Source organism: Malania oleifera, chromosome 8 (genome assembly GCF_029873635.1).
Source record: "Malania oleifera isolate guangnan ecotype guangnan chromosome 8, ASM2987363v1, whole genome shotgun sequence".
NCBI classification, from domain to species: Eukaryota; Viridiplantae; Streptophyta; class Magnoliopsida; order Santalales; family Ximeniaceae; genus Malania; species Malania oleifera.
This window is the reverse complement of record NC_080424.1, coordinates 16,642,979-16,665,339: the sequence shown is the minus strand read 5'-3', so window position 1 is coordinate 16,665,339 and position 22,361 is coordinate 16,642,979. Positions and strand designations below refer to the sequence as shown.

At 33.1% G+C, this 22,361-nt stretch overlaps 1 protein-coding gene across 1 annotated transcript; it reads left to right on the top strand.

Moving 5' to 3' along the window:
* Positions 1-4,865: 4,865 nt before the first annotated feature.
* On the top strand, positions 4,866-20,640 carry LOC131161571 (protein S-acyltransferase 8-like). Its single transcript, XM_058117413.1, is given in 6 exon segments — positions 4,866-5,253; positions 16,767-16,952; positions 18,124-18,429; positions 18,573-18,806; positions 19,785-20,213; positions 20,216-20,640. Coding segments are annotated over 6 exon segments (1,254 nt in total). The 5' UTR covers positions 4,866-5,211; the 3' UTR covers positions 20,273-20,640.
* Positions 20,641-22,361: the final 1,721 nt, after the last annotated feature.

The window sequence follows — 22,361 nt, the reverse complement described above, 5'->3', positions numbered from 1 at the left end:
GGGTTTAGGTTTGTGTAACGATCTTGTGGACGAGCAAGAATTTGATTCTCAAAATCTCCGAAATCATGGATATATATTGCACACAATTTTAAGGCCTAACATAATCATAATAATCCTTTTTAAGCAAAGGAGAATGCTTTGTGATTTTTAGACTATTTTATTTTATATTTTATTTTTTAACCATTAAAAATATGAATATTTACAGAAGAATTTTTAAAAATTTCAAAAAATAAATTCGAAATAATTACAAAGCAAAAAAACCCTTTTCCCTAGACTATTTTTAGGTAGTGGGAAGTCTTCCCGCATGTTTGAAAAGATAATGAGCATCAATATAACTAAAAAATTTAAGTTTATTAGATCTTGGGCTTGTTGGTATATATATAAGCATTTGGTTATTTATTATTGATTTTATTTTAATTTGGGACTACTCTCACAAATAGAATTTCAAACATGTATTTTTTATTGCGTCCTTAATTATGATGTAAGAAAATTACAGGCAGTTTAGTTGTGAAAAATAAATTTTATTTTTCATTCTAATTCTTTGAAGAATTATGAAAAATTTTACTTGATTAATTTTTCAACTTTACAACATTTGTTTAAGAAAATAAAAATAATAAAAAAATTAATACTATTTACATGTGAAAATAATTTTTTTTTTCATTTTTTAGTTTTAAAATAATTACCAAATGCACATTGTTTCTAATTTCCAAATTTATATAAAGTGGTTATAAAATATTATTAAATTTTTTTTTTTTAATTTCTAACTTCTTACTATGTGTCTAGAAAGCATGAAAGTCAACGCTTGTACTTTTGTTTATGTGTATCATGTTAAGTTTAGGGGTGTAATCGGATAATTAAGGGTCGGTTCAGTTATGGGTTAAACTGAAAATCGAACCGAACCTTGCGGTTTTTAGTATTCCCAAACCAAAATCAAAACCGAATCAACTTTATTATCCTCTAGAGAACCAAACATTTGGTGGTTCAATTACGGTTGTTTCGATTTTTAATTGATTTTCTAAATATTCAACAATTGCTTTTCACGATGGTTGAGAAACTGTTAGACATTTTGATTTCTAAATATTAAATGGACCAATCATGTATTAACATACTAATTAAGTAATTATATTAATTTATATATATAATTTAAATTTAAATAGGTTGTTTTTTTATTTTTCTGCTTGGTTATATTTTGGAAAACGAAAACGAAACCGAATACCGAAAAACCAAACTGCTTGTGATTTCGGCCTGGTTTTCGATTTTTCGGTAATTTTTTTATATCCCTAATTAAGTTTCTTCCAAATCCACACATAACCAAATTCAAGCGTGGAAAGCTATGATTCAAAATGGTGAAATACTACCTTAAATAATTTTTGTTTCTTTTATTTTTTAAATGTTATCTTTTTTGTGATTATTTTAAAACCTAGAAAGAAAAAAATAAAAAATTATTTTGTACAACTAAACAAACTCTTTATTTTTAACCTTTTTAATACAAAATTTTGAAAGCTAAAAAATAAAATGAAAATTTATAATTTTTCATACAAAAAATAAAATTTTTTTTTTCCCAACTGAACGGCATTAACATAAAATAGTTGCGAAAAATACTAATGGTAACTTGAAAGGGAAAAGGCATATATTAGTAGAAAAGTACTCAATTATCTTTTTGTGAATTTACATTTTGAAGCAAATGTTAGGGTAATATAAAATTTATATTTTTAATAAAATATATCAATTTTATGTTTGGAAAGTCTGATATTTTATTTAAAATTTAAAGTTGTAAATTTTAAAAAAATACATTAGTAAATCTTATTAAAATTTATTTAAAAATTATGTCAATGAATTTCAGCATAATATGACTGTGGCCGCGTTGCTTACCTAGTCCTAGTACCCTTTATTAATTGCACTTATAAAATTTAAATTGAGATTTTGAATTTCTAAAATGCTTATATAACTACTTATTTTTTTATACTAATTAAAAAAATAATAGTAAAATTGACATTACAATTTTTGAAAATTTAAAAATATTTTTTTAAATCTTAAAATATGCATGTAATGCTTGCCCACAATTGAAATATTAAAAGAAGTTGAGGAGTAAGAAGTTACATGATTTACAAGCTATAGATACACAAGTAATTTAATAAAAAAAATTCAATTTTAAAACTATAAATTATTTTTATAACTCGTATACTACATAAGCTAATAAATTTTTTTTTTCAAAAAAGGGTTAAATTTTATAACTCTAATATTATATACATGGAATCTGTCCCTCTACGCAGCGACGAATTTAGGAAGGGGCCAAAATGTATAAACAAACATTTTATTAATAATATTTTATAATTTTTTTGTAATATTTAAAACTGTTATCACTCATAATTAACAGTTTAGCAGCATGAATTTCAAGACTTGAATTTAGATTTGTGTGGATTTTGATAAAATTTAATACAATTTTATATTACATTTAGTTCAAATTCATATAGATTCAAATCTAACACTTCTCCCATACACAATGTAATAATATTTAATAAATAAAAAAATACATAAAAATGTTATGTTGCACTTAGGAGACAATATTTTTTCAAACATCATAAAATAAGTACAGATAGTAAGACTAGAATCTAGTACCTCTTGGTAACCAATTCTTTACCGAAAAGTTTAACTATTAAGTTGTAGTCAACAATGTATATCAAACTTTAACAGTGACATTTTGACATAATGATAACTATAAATCATTTATATACAACTAATTTTTTTTTATTGATTTAAACAAAATATAATATAAAATTATATCGAATTTACCAAATATGTGCACAATTTAAGGTTAAGTCTTGAGATCCACAAATCCGAAAACTATCTCAAGGTTCTAAGATTAAGGATATAATTTACAATTTTTTATATAATTATATGAAAAAAACTATCAATAATTAATTTAATACAAATTCACAATATAATAATATTATACAATACACACATTCACAATAAACAATGCTACATCATGTCTACATGTTTACACGTCATTAGCCATACGCTTTAGGAGAAGGGGCAGCCAATGGCAGCAGCTTCGTAAGTATAGCAAGGGTTAAGGTGTTGAACGCATAATTGTTGAACCTTTGTGTGTCTATGTGATTATTTTTTAGATCTAAAACATGTGATGGCATGTAGATTCTGTATTTATTAACATGGGACGTATGAAGAGTAAGACTCATTTGCTATATGTTTCATATTCAAAAAAATAACAGATGAACAACATAGGAGGATAAATATTGTGTATTAATCCTTAAATATAATAATATTTTAATGTTTAAATAGTTAAGCATATTTTTTTGATAAATTATTATTATCGCAATGTTTCGAAAAAGGGGCCAGAAACTATGAGAGAATAAATATATGATTTTTAAAAATTTTGAATTTTGAGTCACTACTAACCTATTTTCCTAGGTACGATTAGATTACCTAATTACTACTTATTTGATTGGTCCTTAGTCTAAACTTAAACTAAGGAACTAGCAGTTTCAATCTGCTTTTACCAGAATCAAAATCGAAAGTTCAGTTATGCGAGAAGAAGGTACTAACAACCCCTATACACCTGTTCTACGAATGGTACCTAATTAATTATAAATTATCCATAAAATAGAATTTATTGACCTTTAATTAATTAATCTTAAAACAAATAGATAAAATAATAAATAATTAAATAGCTAAATAAATGAATAAAATTTAAAAAAAGTTAAAAACCTTAGTAAAATTTAGGAATGTCTAATAAGACCTCCAAACGAGGGGATCTTATTAGATAAACCCTCCTCAAAGCTAATATAGGTGAGATGTAGTCTCATTGTCATTTTTTAAATTATAGGGACGCACACACACAAAAATAAGCAAAATCACAAAATTTTAAGTACAATAATTTTTAAAACATCCATCCAATTTTCAACATTTTTATTTTTTTTTTGAATTTTTGTTTGAAAATTTTTAAAACTTTTCCTTAGATGAATTAATTATATAAAAATAGAAAATATATTTTCTTATTATATTTGACCCAGAGTGTCTACAATTGTTTGAATACACTTTTTAAAACTAGCATTTTTAATTTTGAAAATCAAAATTTCAAAACTTATAATTTTCGAAAGGTAGTTAGTTTGTCAGCCCAAAATTATTGCACACATCCATTTCGATTTTTCAAATATTTTTTTGTATGCAAAAAATATAAAAGATTTAATTCTATTTTTTTTTATCAATAGTCAAATTTTTATTACTCATAATTTTATGCATGTGTCACTTGAGATGTTCCAAAAGACCCATACATATTAAAATTATGAGTAATATAAAATAAAAAAATAAATAAAAAATTAGGAGATATTTTAATTTAATTAAATTATTAATTTTTGGGATTTTTTTTTAAAATTAAAGAATCAAAGCAATACATACAGGGTAAGAATTAAAGATAATTATATGGATATTTTAGAAATTTTAAAAATAGTGTAATATATATATATATATAGTATATAATAATTTTATAAATTATTTTGTATTTTAAAATTTAAATAAATTCTCATAACTTTTTATTATTATTTCTTAAAATAAGAAAATTTTAAATGTAAAAATAATTTTTATTGTCTCCTATAAAAAATAACAAAAATAAAAATGGGAGAGATCCAAGTGTTTTTTTAAAATATTATTTGTTTTGAATGGTCATAAATACGGCCTTGCTCGCGATTACTGTTTCACGGTAGATCTCTCGTAATCGTAAGTCGTAGACGTGATGGCCAACGCCCGAAGGGGGCGGGGGCAATGTGGTAATTTCAGCGTGCATTAGTTTAAAAAATTCTAAAGAGTAGGCTAGTTTCAAATAATATATATATATATATATATATATATATATAAGTTTTCCACAGGACGGGCATACAAAGTTTGCCGAAACGTTCCTCAAAGTCTTTCCAAATTCCCAACTCCAAACCGCCATCTTGGATCATCCTGCTCTTCGCCCCCAAAACCAAAAGATCTCTCTTTCCCTTTTTCCCTCTCTCTCGCTCTCTCTCTCCCCACACATCACATCTTCATTCAAAAAAGCAACGACTGAAAACCCAAATATCACAATATACCCTCAACAATCATCAATCGGGACGGCGAGGTCTTGCAGGGATTTGGGCATGAAGGGCATGAGCACCCTCAAGTTCCAAATCTTCGACTCCTTTCCGGCGTAGTAGGAGCCCCAGGTTTATGATGGCTAAGCGCGTTTACGAACTGTGGAAGGGAAGTAATGTAAGTTCTGTTTTCCAGTTTGAATCTGGTTTTTCGTTTCATTTCGCGTCCTCCACTGTTTTTTATCATCTGGGTATGCTTTCGATTCGTTAGGTTTGTCTAAAATTTAGCGGGAACCCTCTGATTTAGTGATTTTGTTCGATGTATTATTTGAATTGTGCTCGAATTAGGTTTTATGGGTACTGTTTGGTGTCATGTGAGATACTCTCAGTTGGGTTGATGAGAAATAGAGGAGAAGAGAACAAATTTTGACTATTCTAAAGTGACTCGCGTAACTGAACCTAATGTTATGTGAGGTTTTGGTGATTGATGGTTTTAGGGGATGAAATTATCAGGATTATGAAACTCAGAAGTTTGATTTGCTTTTTCATTTTCTTAACAAGCAAATGGAGCGTTAGTGTTTGGTTACTGGGAGAGTTAGTGGAAGGCAGAGTGGTCATGATGACATGCTTTTCTTTTGGCATATTTGTTCATGAGCATGGAATGGAGAATGAAATCAGGTAGGCAGTTCTGATGCCTAAATGTTGTGGGATTGATTAGGGACAGGAGAGTCATTTTTGCCATAGTCATTTGATATTATTGCGTTCATAATTTGTTAAATAATGTCTTCTATCACCCAGGAAACTGACTGAAATTTTAGTAATGAAAAGTATAGCTCATGGGTTGCAGTGGCTGAGTGCATGAAGCTTGAGTTTCTCTGTTTGGGGTTCACATGTTGCTGGAGATTAGTTATTATTCTGTTAATTGTTCTTATGCCTCCCATTTGAACAATTTGGCATTCCTATAGAGATATTTTCAGCTGTGGGAGACTAGCAAGGATTTTCTCTAACCCATTGATCATCATCATCATCATCATCTTCATCTTCTTGATGTATAATGTGGTTGAAACTATATTTTTAATTTGCTCGTTTTCACTCCCCCCCCCCCCCCTCACTTGGAACTATATTAGAGCAGTGTTGAAATCAATATATGGCTGCTTATGTAATTTTTTCTTTTTGAGTTCTCTTTTCTCAAGTTGCATCTTTCCATGCATTATAAAGTAAAACCGAGTGAAGCAAAACCCTACGCTATTGAGAAGATGAGGTTTTATATGTGAGAAAATGAAGTTTTTGTCAAAATGGATTTGAAAAATTATGCTTTATATGTGTGAAATTCAAGATTCTTGAGTTGAGTTTTGTTCTGAAACAGTTTTGACTTATAGTTTGGTTAAGCATTAAAAATAATGCTTGTAAGCCTTGTGAGAGATTAGAATCTTGTAAAAGAAAAATCTAGTGAAACCTAAATAATAATTATGTTTGAGGTATTAGGATTGTTTAAAAAGGGGGTGCGGAAGGAAACAGAGAGAAAAGAAACTGCTTGGCTTGATCATTTTACTGTACAGGGCAACCGGTATATTGAGGAAAGCAATTTCTTTTGCTGAGGAACCAAATGTTTGTTCTTTTCAACATTAGATTTTTCAAATTAGTTGTGGTGTTGTGATCAATAATTTACATTTTATGTTCAGGAAAGAAAAATTTAATTAATCAATATTAATTAAGTTGAACTCTTGATGAACAAGTTAGAAGTCCTAAGTTGATTCCAATCCTTCCTAATTTAATACACTTGAAGTAGCTTCATAAAAGTACAAACTCAAGCTTGTTTTATTGTTGGCAGACTAGCAAATCTAGATTAGAACTCATTTTAGGGAGAAATCAGGAAAGAGTTCTATTTGAGGGTAGACCAAGTTCAAGATGTGATAGTTTGGAGTTTGGATTTTGTCAAAGAAGAAATCTGTTCAGAGTTCGGATACAGTTGGATGGATTAAAGCAAGGAAGTTTGATGGTGCTTCAGGTAAATATTTATTTGTTTAAAAGCACACTTCTTCTTCTTCCATTAACAAACAATAGTATCTCGCTTCTAGGCAAGCAACTTTTGATTGCAAATGGAAGGTTTTTGGTGATGTTAATTGGCATGAGAATATGAGATTGCTTATTTAGATAATACATTTGCTCCATTGATGGCAATTTATGTTGGGATGGAGATGTGTCACCATTTTGAACAAAAGGATAAGCTAACGGATTTATTCATGAATAAAATTTTTGATGGGAATGGGGGAACTGGGAAGGGAGTTTCTCTATTGTGGAGGCTAAGTCTACTACGCAATTGATTCTTCTGGGGTGAAGAATTGCGGGAGGGAATCCATTTAAAGACAGAGGACTTCTCTTGAGTTAGTTTGGAGCATGGTTTCTTGGGTCACTGCACACCACCCCCCCTCCAAACACAAAATCTGCAATCCGGATCAAACATTCCAATTCAGGGTTTGATAGCGTTCCTGGGCCAATGGTGGTTGAGATCCAAATCCCCACAAGTGGCGACCCAAATTAGTTAACATTTTTCATATAAAAATCATAGGAAAATATTTTGAAAATTTTTAAAATATTGTAAGAAAAATTGAAAATTGAGTTTTGCTTGAACCTTGAAGGTAGAATCCTAGAGGAGAGTTGAAATTGCTGCCATAAAACTGTTGTGAAGCCTGCAATGGTCAGAAGAAATGAATTCTGGCTGCTTGGAAGTGGGCTTCTTGCTGTTCGCCTATTGCATGGCAGATAGATCTCATCGAACAAGTTGAGAGAGAGATGGTGGGTGTTCTCAACTGAGAAAGAGAGAGAGAAAGAGAGCTGTTTCAGTCCCGAGAGAGAATTGTTTATTCAGCCCCCATATTTTTTGTTTTTTATTGGTAGTGGAATGCCAAACATCCATCCTTGAAAGTTGTACAGCTGAAAAAATAATTTTAATATTTTTAATGTTGTTTATTTAAAGAGTCCAACAAATTTGTCTATTAGTATAATATTATTAAAAAATAAGACACTAGTTTATGGTAAAGGAAATAAGTTAATTTGCTAGTTAATTATTGTTTGTTTAAGAATAATAGTGATGTAGTTATTGTTAATGGTTATTTTAGTCATTTAGCATTATTAATGTGTTAGTGTTCTACTAATAAGTGAGAGTTAGAAAGGGTTTATGGTCATAGAGCAACAAATTATTGCTGGATATGGGTGATTTGTTGCCTAACCTAGGCGATACTGGAGATGTGTTATAAAACTGAATTACCTCATAGTCACTCGGACGGTATCTTTTGCAATAAGTGTTGTGAGTCAATTTTTGGATTCTTCGAGGACAAGTCATCGGGACACAATAATTCGCATCTTGAGATATCTCAAAGGGTGCAATTGGGAGAGGGCTTTTATATTGAAATCAAGGTTGCACTTATATTTAGGGGTATATTAATGCACATTGTGTACAGAAGATCCACAACCACTGGGTATTGTATCTTTGTAACTTGGTTTATTGGATGAGTAAGAAACAAGCTATAGTGGCTAGGTCAGGTGCTGAGTCAGATTATAGGGCCATGGCTCACACTAGATGTGAGCTTGTTTGGTCGAAAACATGTTGGAAGAATTGCATTTTCCACATTCTGCGGCTATGGAGTTGATGTGTAATAATCAAGCTGCTCTTCATATTGCCTCCAACCCGATGTTCCTTGAGCTGGTAAAACACATTGAAGTTGATTGCCACTTTGTTAAGGAGAAACTTGTACAGAATGTGATTACAGCCACTTATATGAAGTTTGATATGCTACTTGTTGATTTGTTTATCGAAGGTTTAGCTTTTTTTGTGTTAATTTTTTTTTTTGTATTGAGTTAGGAGCATATGGAATTTATGGTCCAACTTGAGGGGGAGTGTCAATGGTTATTTTCGTTATTTAGCATTATTAGTGTGTTAGTGTTATGTTAATAAGTGAGAGTTATAAGGGTATTGTGGTCATTAGAATGGATTGATATATATATTATAAATAGAGGGAGAGGCCTATTGTTGGGTTAGGTCTTCTGTTTTACCAAAAAATTTGATAATTTTATTGCTCTCATTAAAATTTATAAAAAAAAGAGTTGAAGTTGTTAAAAAAATTGTAATGTTAGTTTATTACACACACATATGACTTGAATATGAAAATTATTGAATATAAGTAAATAATCGAAACATATTATGGTTCAAGTGCACCATGATCTGCAATGGTGTACCACCTAAGCCTACCACCTCCTTCTCGAGAATTGTGTGCCTCTTAAGTAGCATACCCTATACTTGTACCTATACTCATAGAACAACAGGAATGCACCATGTTCTAGGTAACTATGGTTCTGGTGTACCACGAGCTGAAAATGGTGTACAGTCTAAGTCTTTAGTCTATTTTCTCTACATGAAAACAGTGTACCTCTTAAGCAGCATACCCTGTACTTGTACCATAACCATGGGGTTGAGTTCTTTTTTTTTACTTTGCTTAGGTGTACTTATTTTTGTGGACTTCATGAATCAAGCTTGGTTGACATCAAGGACTAACATCTCAATTTTGATGTAAATTTAGAGGGCCTCAACCTATACAAAAATTCAAACCAAAATTTGATTTTAATTTAGAGAAATATTGGAAATTATAATAAATTATGGAAATTATGAATGAAAATTCAGGAAATGTAAAAATGGATGATTGTGAATAATTAAGAAACAATATTTAAAAAACTTCAAGTTTTGTTGGTTTTCTTTAGTTTTTAAATTAAATTTTAGAAATTTGGGCTGTAATTCTTGAAATTTTGCAAAAAAATAAATTGAATCGTGATTACCTTTTGAACTCTCTTGAAATCCAAAATTTTGGCACAATGACCAAAATTTAAGACCATTGTTGACATTTAAAGAGTTTGATAAATGTTGCTGCATTAGTTGTTTCTCTCTCTCCCCCCCCCCCCCTTTAGGACAATATTACGTTCTTCTATTCTCTTAATATAATTCTTTGGTTATCTAGTAATAAAAATTAGGGATGACCGTGAACCAGGCGGTGTGGTGCTGAGGGGGTGAGGGCTTAAATGGGGTCTTGAGTCTGTAGAGGAGAATGATTTTGATAATATTAATGGTTGTGGTGATGTTTTGTTGTTGTTGGGTGACTTATGAGCTGAGTTTATTTATAACAAGGAGTCATTGTGAAACTGCCTATCTTTTTGGAAGTAGCCAAAGAGGTTTGTTAAAAAAAAAAAAGAGAGAAAAGAAAACATGGGCCTGCCTTGGGGTTTCAAAAATTTCATAGACCTCTCTTGAAATTTGATTCCAGGGAAAGTTATACCTCGTTACTTCATGATCAAGTAACCAAGTAGCAAAAGAATTGACTTCTCATGACATTTGCCAGAAATGACATTGATCTCTCTTGTGGATTGCCAAAGAGACATCAACCTCCCTGGGTGTTTAAAGAATTTTATGGACCCATCAAACATTTGATTTTAGGGACCTTAATAATTATTATCTCATCACTAGGTCACCATCAAGTAGCCAAACAAAATTGAATTTATGCATTAAAAAAAGGACATATTGACCATGTTGCCCGTTTGTGCCCATGACACATCTATACCAGTGAGGAAGTGGATTCCCCAACTTGGTCTGGTTTTTTGAACGCCCAAAATTCCCTGTTATTGCTTCATAACTGTACTCCTAATCAACTGAAATACCCTTTAACCCCTGCCCATCTTCTAGACAGTTATTTTCCTAAATTTAAAAAGAAAAATTTAGGGAGTGTGTGCCCATGATTAGCAATAATGAAAACAATAGTAATAGAAATCTATACTCCTCTACTTCTCTAATCTATAAAGGGGATTTCCCTAATAGCGGTTATCTTTTAATCTCATCTTTGACATGTCTTAAATATCCTGTTGTCCCATAGTTACCCATCTCTACTTCTCTAATCTATAAAGGGGATTTCCCTAATAGTGGTTACCTTTTAATCTCATCTTTGACATCCCTTAAATATCCTTATAGTTGTCCCATAGCTACCCATATTTTTTACCAATTAAAAAAATAGTAGCAAAACTTATAATACATTAATTTCCAAATTTTTTAAATTAAAATTTATGGGAGTGTGTGCTTATGGATAGTTTAGAGTTAAAGAAAGGTACCTACTTAGTCTTTCTTGGAGTGCCACATTTCTCCCTCCCTCCCTCCTCCTGTCTGTTCTGATAAAGAAAAATATTCTTGGACTGATAATATATATATATATATATATATATATATATATATAATCAATACTGATGCCTCAGTGGACCTGGACCCATATAATACCTAGAAAATGTATATTTCTAGTGCTAGATAATATACAATTCAAGAACATTTTGGTTAACAAGGTACACATTATTAGATCTAGTGGCACTCCTTGGAATTAGCTATTATTAGAAGCCATCTTCTTCGTGAAGAGGACCTTTGTTGGATCTGAAGTGTAGTGGTGGATTTGTTGGATCCAAAGCCTATTGTTCATTCACCAATACACTTTGAATCCAACAATGCTTCCGTTTGTGGAGAAGATGACGTCTGATGATGGCTCTCCAATGTTGGATTTGAAGCCTATTATTCACCCACCAATATTAATCCCTTGGAAATTTCATGAAGAAATTTGGATTATGCAGTATAATTTTCATAATATGTTGTGTAATTTTTAGGTAAATGGACATGACAATTGTTGTTCGAGAATAGGTGATGGACATGTTATGAATAGAGTATGGACAATTTATGGGCTAGGTACAGCTGTTCAAGAGAACACCTTTCGAAAATTGTTCATGGAAGTAGCCATATTAGAAGCCATTTTTCAATGAAGGGGGAGCATTATTGGGTTTGAAGCATATGGTTCATCTACTAACATTGTTCACATTTGGTTCAATATTGCACTGCCTTTGTATCCAGGTTCGCTGTATGGATTGATAATTTAGGTATTCAGCATCCGTATCTGGGTCCTTTTTTATTTTTTATTTTTTGATAAGAGAGAGGGAGGAGGAGGAACAGTGGCACTTGAAGAATCCTTTAGATGCCTCCTCTTTAACAATAAAGGTGTCAAGGAAATCTTGCATGTCATGGTTGCCAAAAAAATCTGTTAGCCATTTGATCTAACACCTTTCATTTTATTGTAGAAAAAAAAATATTAATTAAAATCATATTTTGGAAAAATGTACTGAGTAGATAGTTTTTCCTCTCTGTTTACTTGATAGTTGATGTGCAGGGCAAGAATAGAATGATTCCTAAATAGTTATTTGAAGAAGGAGATGAATAGATAGGTTAGAGCTAGCCGAAAGCACATTTTCAAAGAAGCAAGAGAACAGATGCACTGATGCAGCTATCTTTCTATAGCTCTAATGTGCAATGGTTCTTATAGATAAGTGCGAGAGCTGTTGCTTGTTACCTTCTATTAGAATATTAGTAAAGACGAGTTAGTGCTTTAGTTTTCTGTGATGATGTTTAGAAAGGGCTTTTCGTCGGTGCATGCAGTTTCATTATGCTCCACACAGGATGGTTGCAGAGGTTCATTATGGCTATTTGGCAGAGGCTTTCTTTTTCAAGCTATGCTTGGTACTTTTTATTTTGATAGGGGTGGATGCTTGCTGGTTATAATAGGCTACAAGCAATAGCTTCCTGCCACTAATTGATAAATGATTCTTCACTGTCTATTAAGGGACATCAAATTAGTGAACAAATTCTTTGACATGTTGAAAAATTCCACACCCCCCCCCCCCCCACCAAAAAATTCTCTAACATAACTCCAGAGCTGCAACTATAAGATACAAAAACATGAATCCTTTTTGGTGGGCATGATCCTAATCAAAATTTCACCAGCTGTCCAAGTGTGCATGTGTGTGTGATATTGGAAACTTTGCATACTTGAATCCTTGAAGCAAATCAGATTTAATACAATTAATTGGATTATAGTGACGTTTGGGGTATATATGGCACATAGAAATTCCTTTTTAATTGATATTTGCAGATTCTTATAGAATTTAAATGAATAAGAATGGTATATATGATTAAAGATTACACCTTGGTGCTAATGTAATTTTGTTCCTATGCCATAGAGAAACCTCACATGTTAGGCTAAGAGAGCTTTATCCTTAACAAGTCTTCCTATTCTTGCTCAAGTTTCATTACCTTTCATTTGGAAGCTTAAATGACTTTGATCCTTGGCGAAACTGATTTATTTATTTTTTTTCAAAAGTTTTTTGGATAGACAAAGAAGCTTTATTGAAGAGAGCCAGGAGAAACTGATACAGTAAAGGAGAACAAGAAGTCCTTCCTCAAGAAAACTGAAAAAAAGGAAAAAGAGAAAAAAAACTGATTTGAAATTTTAAAATTTGTACAAGATGACTTTAATCCTTTGTTAGCTTCTTTTGATAATATCCTCTTGACGGCCAATATAATTGCGAGAAACCCATTAGTTATTGCCTATGCAAATCATTTATCTAGTCAGTGGATCTTTCCACAATCTACATTTATTGCATTTGATCCAGTCAGCTTATAATGACAGCTTTTGAGCATGTACCAGAACGTTTGTTTTTGTTACAGCATAATGGGGATCGAATAAGGTTGATGTGGAGTGGGAGCACCAGAAATTGAATCTACTCACCAAGATGATCTGTGTCCATCTGTTGCCATCAATGTACTCATAGGGCATAATAGGTTCTTCCATCTCTGTCTTACTGGGGGATCTGCCTCCCTCTAGGGATCCAAATCTGCCCTGCCAAGTGCAAAATAATGAGCAGAAATTTGAAAAAAATGACGGCTTTTGAGCATGTACCAGAACGTTTGTTTTTGTTGCAGCATAATGGGGATCAAATAAGGTTAATGTGGAGTGGGAGCACCAGAAATTGAATCTCCTCACCAAGATGATCTGTGCCCATCTGTTGCCATCAATGTACCATAGAGCATATCTCTGTCTTATTAAGGGATCTGCCTCCCTCTAGGGTTCCAAATCTGCCCTGCCAAGTGCAAAATAATGCGCAGAAATTTGAAAAAAGTTACAGCTTTTGAGCATGTAACAGAACGTTTGTTTTTGTTGCAGCATAATGGGGATTAAATAAGGTTGATATGGAGCGGGAGCACCGGAAATTGAATCTCCTCACCAAGATGATCTGTGCCCATCTGTTGCCATCAATGTACCATAGAGCATAATAGGTTCCCCCATCTCTATCTTATTAGGGGATCTGCCTCCCCCTAGGGCCAAGTGCAAAATAATGCACAGAAATTTGAAAAAAAATGTCTTAAGTTATCAACAAGGCAACAGCATAAGATAAAAATGATGACTTGTTAAGAAACTAAGGACAATTTAAATAAAAAGTACACACCTCCCACACATATATTTATAATTATATTCATACAAAGGATTGATTTGGGGGAGATTGTGGGTTGAGCGGCATGTTATTATTATTTTTAATTATTATTATTACTATTATTATTTTGTTTGGTTTGGGGAAGGGGGTGGGGATTGTGGATTGGGGTAGGAAATACAACTCCATCCTGGGATACCTAATTCTTGAGTGAATCCTCTGGGACTATGCATAAAACCACACTTTGTATGAAAGCATTGCAAATATTTTGGATTTCTAGGTGGATTGATGAGGAATAGAGCTCCACTAGTGAGCATTGTCTTCTGCTAATTTAACACTTTTATCATACTTGTACAATACAATACTATAATACATGCTATATGCAAATGAAATGTAAAATATAGTAATTACTCAAAAAAAAACTATGGCCTATATCAAAATTTTAGAATAGCTGGTCTCATACTTGAGTTCTAGTTACCGCTTTAGGTATCCTAGATTCCAATGCTTTGCCTTGAATGCAGCTCGGACCACAATGTTTGTCCCAACTATTGACCCAAAATATTTTGGGGACTCAAGTCTGCCCCTACAAAGGCAGATTGGAGCTGCATATCCACCAACCTGAACCCTCTTACATCACTGCTGTGCAAATTTGAAACATTTTGATGAAAGTTCACAGCCTTCAAAGATGGGGTTGAGAGAGAGGGAAAATATGGAAGTTTGTTGTCAGCATGTGATTCCTTGTGGTAGTGGCTTGGGTGCCCCAATTTTCTCTTAGGCTAGGAAGATTGTCGGGAGGATATGCGATTCCTTGTGTTGACCTCGATGCCCAGATTTTCTTCCTAGATGTGTTACACTAATTGTGCTATTTCCAAAAGGATTTATTGTGTTCTATTTTGATGGATAATTTAGAGTGTTTTGATTGCCACAAACAGTTTTCTTCCTATCCCTCAAAGCTACATTAATTAAAACTTGTATTTGATTCCATTATAAAATAAATAACCTCAGCGGATGCCATAGCATGGCAGTGATTGGCTGAGGGAGTGCTTTCTTAAAGGTTCAGATATTGAAGTTCAATTGAAGACCACCTAAATTCCTACATGACAGTCATTTCAGTGGATTCTTGATGCGAGTGTGCTTTGACATTTGGTACTCTTTTTATCTCTTCTTGCGTTGTATCAATTAAGAGGCATGATTGTGAGTTTGGACAAGTTTTATTTCTTTTTGTTGATGATGCATCCCCCAAAATGTGTTCTTATTATGTGCTTCAAGTTCAGTTCTTCATGCTAGTTTGGTTATCATCTTCAATATCCAATATCTTGTTTTTGAAAAGGCAATGGCTAGGGAGCACCAATACTGATACAGGACACGGATATGACATGATACAGACATTGCGATATGGAAAATTAAAAAAATGAGGATACCTTCATATAACAAAGCAGGGATATATTATTTCATTAATACAAAAATATATATTTAGGCATGTTTTTCCCTTTAGTGACAAATATTATAAAATATAAGCATCATTCATGCACAATTATCTATTGCTCATTTTACAAATTGCAGTTATACAATCATCAACTACATTATTAGAACATTGATCCTCTGACAGAAAACAACTCAAGGCATGGCTCATCAAGATTTTTATTTTTATTTTCTTTATTTTAAGAAAAAGATTTACAGAGAGTGGCAATCTAGCATTGGCTTAGAGAGAGCGTGGAATTCTGGAGATTGGGAGGTTTTGTGGTGCTATGCAAGGTTAGCACAGTGGCACTAGGGCTCCTGAAATCCAACCACTCCAATGTCAAAGAACCTCTTGACTCAATCTTTCAGGGCCAACATAATTAAAGGGCGGAAGCTGCGCAAAAAAATGCAGCATTTTGCTGCAAGGTGTCCCTGATGTGTCCTCGCCATGTCAGAAGTGTTTCTGTCATGTCCAAAAATAAAAATAAAAATAAAATAATTAATTTTGGCATCTGTTGGACAGATGTCAGTATCTGACATGTTCCGAATTTTCACACTTCAGGCTTCCAGAAGTGTTGGTGTTTTTCCTAGGCAGTGGTGTATCATCCATTGCAATTTGTGTATACCACATCCAAAATCACGATAATACACTTACAGACTTTGCCTGCCATAATAATGAGTTCCAGGTTTGTTGGTTTCACTGGTGTCATGAGGGAGGGCATCCTTTCTAATGTTCATAATTCAGTTTGTGTCTCTGTGAAATTAAGTTACCCTTCCTACCATGTTTGTATGACTTTTGTTGGGCATTTGTGTTTTAAATCACATGGTTATTAAAAATTATCTTGTTTTGAGGTAGGTTCAGCATTTAAGTTCCTGTTTTTGTTGTTTCTTCTGCAGAAGTTCATACTTGGTGGGCGGTTGATATTTGGCCCGGATGCTAGGTCGCTGCTTGTCACATTATTACTGATCATTGTTCCTGTTATTTTGTTCTGTGTATTTGTTGCAAGGCATCTCCGCCACCAATTCTCATCATATAATGCTGGATATGCAGTTCTGGTGGCAGCAATCATCTTTACTATCTATGTTAGTCATCTTAATCCCTTAATTTGCTGTTGGCTTTTGACTAATTGTTGTATGAACTGTTAGTAATATCTTATCTGGAAATATTTTTGTATGACTAACATAATAAATTTGTGGTTACACTTGATCTCAATTATGTTTCACTTCGACACATGGTCGAGACTGAGACTTCAGATAATGGAGAATGCGAGCCTGAGATGGAACATAGTATTATGAAGAATATTTTGATATATTGATTTTCAAGGGAAAATTATTATAATTTTATTATTTTCAGTATTTCTGTTGGTCTTGTATTTTCTATGTAAACAATGGATGTCTATATGGAGGGGATTTTATGTGATTTGTTGGAGGGATTTTGGAGATGACTTCAGTGTTGTGTTTTTGCCCCAAGTGGCATTATTTATTTATTTTTAACCCCACCCATGTTTCTCTTCTTCCACATGTGATTTTTGGTCCTGGGGCATAGGAAAACGCCTACTATCCTTATTTTATATTATATCCTTATTGCTGCATTGACCAGAAATTGTGAAGTAATAGGTTTGCATGGATAAGGCTGGCATACATTCAGCTGAAGTTAGGATGGGGACAGGTCTATTCTTGTGTATATTTGTCTTATCTTTTAATCAAAAGCAATGCATTGAGTCTCAAGCTTTCAAGAAACTTCCGATTTAAGTCTCGAACCACCAGAAGATGGTCTTATTTAGGAGTTTGTGATGGAAAAAATTGTTTTGATTTTTGTTCTTTGGTGAGGCAAAGGTTTGTAAATTCATTAATCATGTCGAGTAGATCTTGTTGTTGTGAGAATTCTTAATTCATGAGGCATAGGGTGGGACTTGTTCTCAGGTTCACAAGAGTTCTTTTTCATAAAATAGTGAATTTTGATGTCAAAAGTCTCATAATTATCGTATAATTTTGTGTAAATCTTAAGAGTGACCCCCTTTTTCACTGGCTTGTATTCTCTAATGGTCTGAATACATTTGCAATGGTGTGCAGATCTAAGTCTGAGTAAATCTTAAATCATAATTTAGCAGCCTTTAAAATGCTCACTGTTCTGTGATTTTCATGTTTTTTTTGTAGGTTGCTTTAATCTTTTATTTTTGGATACTTTTTAAACTTTAATATCCTCTCTTGGAGCCTATGGTTTGACATTTAAGCTCATGGTTTATTTTTACAGGTGTTGGTGCTGCTGCTTATCACTTCAGCTCGAGACCCAGGCATAATTCCACGCAATTCCCATCCTCCTGAGGACGAGTTCCGTTATGATGCTTCAGCATCAGCTGAGGTTGCAGGGAGACAGACACCAAGCTTGCAATTTCCTCGAACAAAAGAAGTTATGGTTAATGGAATTCCTGTGAGGATCAAGTATTGTGACACGTGCATGCTTTATCGCCCTCCTCGTTGTTCACATTGCTCCATTTGTAACAATTGTGTGGAACGTTTTGATCACCACTGCCCTTGGGTGGGACAGTGTATTGGACTGGTATGCTGTTTAACATGTAATTTACAGCTTCCCTCATCTTTGCTTTATACTTCTGCCATTAATTTGGTTGTATTCTTTTTCATCTGTGCTTCATATGAGGCCAGAGCATATTTGAAATCTTACCTGCTTGTGTTAATGTGCAGCGCAACTACCGTTTCTTCTTCCTGTTCGTTTCTTCTTCAACTCTTCTTTGCATCTATGTGTTTGCAATGTCAGCTTTCTACATTAAGGTGCTGATGGATGAACATCATGGCACAGTTTGGAAGGCAATGAAAGAATCGCCTGCGTCTGTGATATTAATGGTCTATTGTTTCATTTCATTGTGGTTTGTTGGTGGATTAACTGGCTTCCATTTGTACCTTATAGGCACAAACCAGGTCAGTGTAACTTATCTTAGTTGTTTATATCTGGGATATGATGATGCTTGAATTTATGGCCACAAATTGAAATTCGCTTGTTTTACCCAGTTTTAAGAAACAAAAAATATGGTAGAACTATGCAAATATTTAGACTGACAATTGAATGTAGATTTTCTTGATGGCATGGCACTGGTATGGACTTTTGTGTCCAGACTTGTCTCTGGGTGTAACAACTATCATTATCAAACCTGTCTGCTTTTGTTGACCTATAATCAATTGCAGTGTTCTGTGCACACTGTCGTACAGGGGCTAATGATGAAACCTTGGGCAAAACTACTAAAATTCAACAAGGACGTAGAATCAAAGTTTCTCAGGTTTAAAATAAGACTTATGTGGTTTGGTACTGCACCTAGATTTAATTGGAAGGACTGGTACTAGACGCTAAATGAGCCCCTCCCCCTTGCATTTGTAGTCAGAAATTCATGTTCTTAACTTGGGGGATGGTAATTGACTGAATGCAGTGATCTATTACAAAATGAGGCTACTGTGGTCATTTTGCCATGAAGGAGTGTAGTGGTTCACCAACTTACTGGTTGTTGCCATTGCCTTCTTAGTCTGATATGGTACTCTCTGCTTGGTGACAACTAGCAATTCTAGTGGTTGGATGAAAAAAATGTTAGTATATGCCTATTCAATCCATTTGGATGCTTCAAACTGGCAGTTCCTTGGTCACATTTTATTGTGAGCTTGCCTCCGTAGCCTTAAAGCAACTACTACTGTCATTGCCTTCATTCATGGAATTGAAATCTTTTGACTTTGTAAATATCACATTTTCTTCACATACATGCTACATTTATAGTTTGAGATGGTCTCCATGACCTTAAAGCGACTATTACTGTCATTGCCTTCATTCATGGAATTGAAATATTTTTACTGTGTCAATACTACATTTTCTCGCTGCAGATGCTAAGTTAATGTTACTACACTTTCTTACAGACTACATATGAGAATTTCCGGTATAGAGCTGACAACAGGATCAATGCTTTCAACCGCGGTTGTTTGAATAATTTCCTTGAAGTATTTTGCTCTAAGATAAAGCCCTCAAGGAATGACTTTCGAGCCTACGTTCAAGAAGAGGTCCAAAGGCCTCCTTTGCCCTCAACCAGAGAAGCTGATGTGGAGGATTTAGGTGGGGATCCACGTGCTAAAGTAGAAGATGATTTAGATATTGGTGGAGATTTATTGAAGATATCGCAGCGCCGTAACATTGAAGAAATTGATGAGGAAATCCGCAGTAGAGGGAGCAATGGGCCTCAGCGTAATTCATCAGAGGCTGATTCTGGTTTAGATTCCGAATTTCGGGCTCGGCTCTCGAGTTGGGGCAGAATAAGTAGCAGCTGGGAAATTGCACCAGAGACCTTGGCATGAACTCCCGAGTCACCAAGAGCAGAAGCTATGTCACTCCAAAGGAAGCAACCAGGTGACGATATCCTTGGTTATTGTTGGTCGGTGTCATCGTGACATCAGTGTGTGATGCATGAAGTTCTTTTCTAGGCTTTGGGATGAAGTTGCTGTTGATTAGAAGATCACATTTTATGCCATTGGGAGTCAATTTGGATACCCTTTTAGGTATAAAGCATGTATTACCATTTCTGTAAGAAATGTTAGCTCTTCATTTCTTTGTCCAAAGCAATGAATAGGAATGTGTGTGTAATTGTTTGAGAAGATAAAAGGGATAGTTTCTATTTTTGCCAGTTTCTTTTTTCTTTACATTTTATGACATGTCAATATTGTATGACACTCAACTATTGTGGATTGAATCTTTAGTGCTGGCCTTAATTCATTCAAGAAATTTCACTGCCTGAGATATGGGGAAAAGAAATGATAAGCTGCGTAGGCTATCAGTGTTCAACAGCAGCTCTACCTCAAATCTGTTGAACCACTACCCTCTGAGATCATGGAGCTCGTGGTGGAACTAACCATTCCATTTAACCATCCTCAATTTGAATTATTCTCCCCTTAAAAATGTTATAGAAGAGTGTGATTTATGGAGAATTAATCGAGCTTCTCTTGTACCCAAAAATAGAGAAGAGAGTACTGATTATTCTATTTGCAGATGGTGCTAGTCTGATGTCTCTGCTGCGCAATGGGCTTAACCTAAGAGGTTTTCCCATTTTGTTTTCTTCCTTTGCTCATTATCTTTAGTGCATATGAACTGTTCTAACATTTGAAGTTCTTTTGTTCTTTTCCTCTAGAAGAGCAAATGAAGGCAAGTCATAATAATTTAATAGTTAAGCAAAGGAACTTGAATGAAAGTTGATAATGATTGCATGAAGTACTAATTACTACTAAAATTAGTGTGTATTTATTTTTTTTGTTTCAAAATAGGGATTAAAGATGAGTTGGCTCATCACCAAAATGACTGTTATTGAAAGTGAGGATAGAAGAAGTTGTTTGGTTTTTTTGTTTTATCCAAATAAAATCTTTAATCCAAACTAGCCCTTAGGTTTTATGGAAAATAGTGAAGTCTTTTTCTTTTCCCCCACTGCTAAAATTATAATACTAATAGTAATAAAATAAAAGAATAAATTGTTGAAGGGTTTACTTGCTGTATTAGAAAAATATTAGAAAGATAAAAATAAAATAGAACTAATCTACTTTTTTTTTTTTTTTTATTTTAATACTCGATTGTCAAAGAAAGTGAAAAAGAAATTAAATATATAACAAAATATGGAAAAAAAATTCATTTCTTATATTATTTGACATAAAAAAAAATTAAAAAATAAATTTCCTCCTATTTTTTTTTCTCTCTCAAATAAAATCAACTAGGGAGTATTAAAAAAAAAAAAAAAAAAAAAAATCATATTTAGGACTCTGTTGCTGGTGATTATAAGCTTTCTAGATGCTTGCATGTGTTTGGGAGGCTGGAACAAACCAAGTCGAGCATATCCTAAAAGAAGTAAATAGAAACAAACAGAATAATGCTTTTTTTTTTTTTTTTTTTTAAGATTTAGTCTGAAGATTGTGTTTTAGAACATAGAACATGATTTTATGATTTTCAAATAAGAAGTGTGTATTTTCCTAAAAAATATAAAGCATGAATAGCAAGTAGATAAAATTTCTAGTTGAATCAAATTTCTCTTCTACGCTATATTGCTAATAGAATACAAGATTTGAATATATAGAATTTAAGTTTATAGGTCTAACAAATAATGTGGGGTTTGGTTTGTTAAGCGTTCCACGTTTATTTCATGTTAAATTGGGAATCCCATGCTTGAGAATGATACTTATTCTCACAAAGTTATTCAAAATTTGCATTCTTATGCACATTTGAAAAGGTAGGTATTTGGATTCCAAACCTATGGGAATCACTAAGAAAAAACTACTTAATAGAGGCTTCAACTTGATATTACTGAATGTCGAAAGAAGGATAAGTTTTCATGGGAGGGAAAAGTAAGACAAGAGTTTACAAGTGATCAAGAAAAAAATTATCTAAGGCTCAAACTATAGTATTGCCAAACTTTGAGAAGGTGTTAGAACCATATTTCATTGTTGCCGTTACGAGAGTTGGAG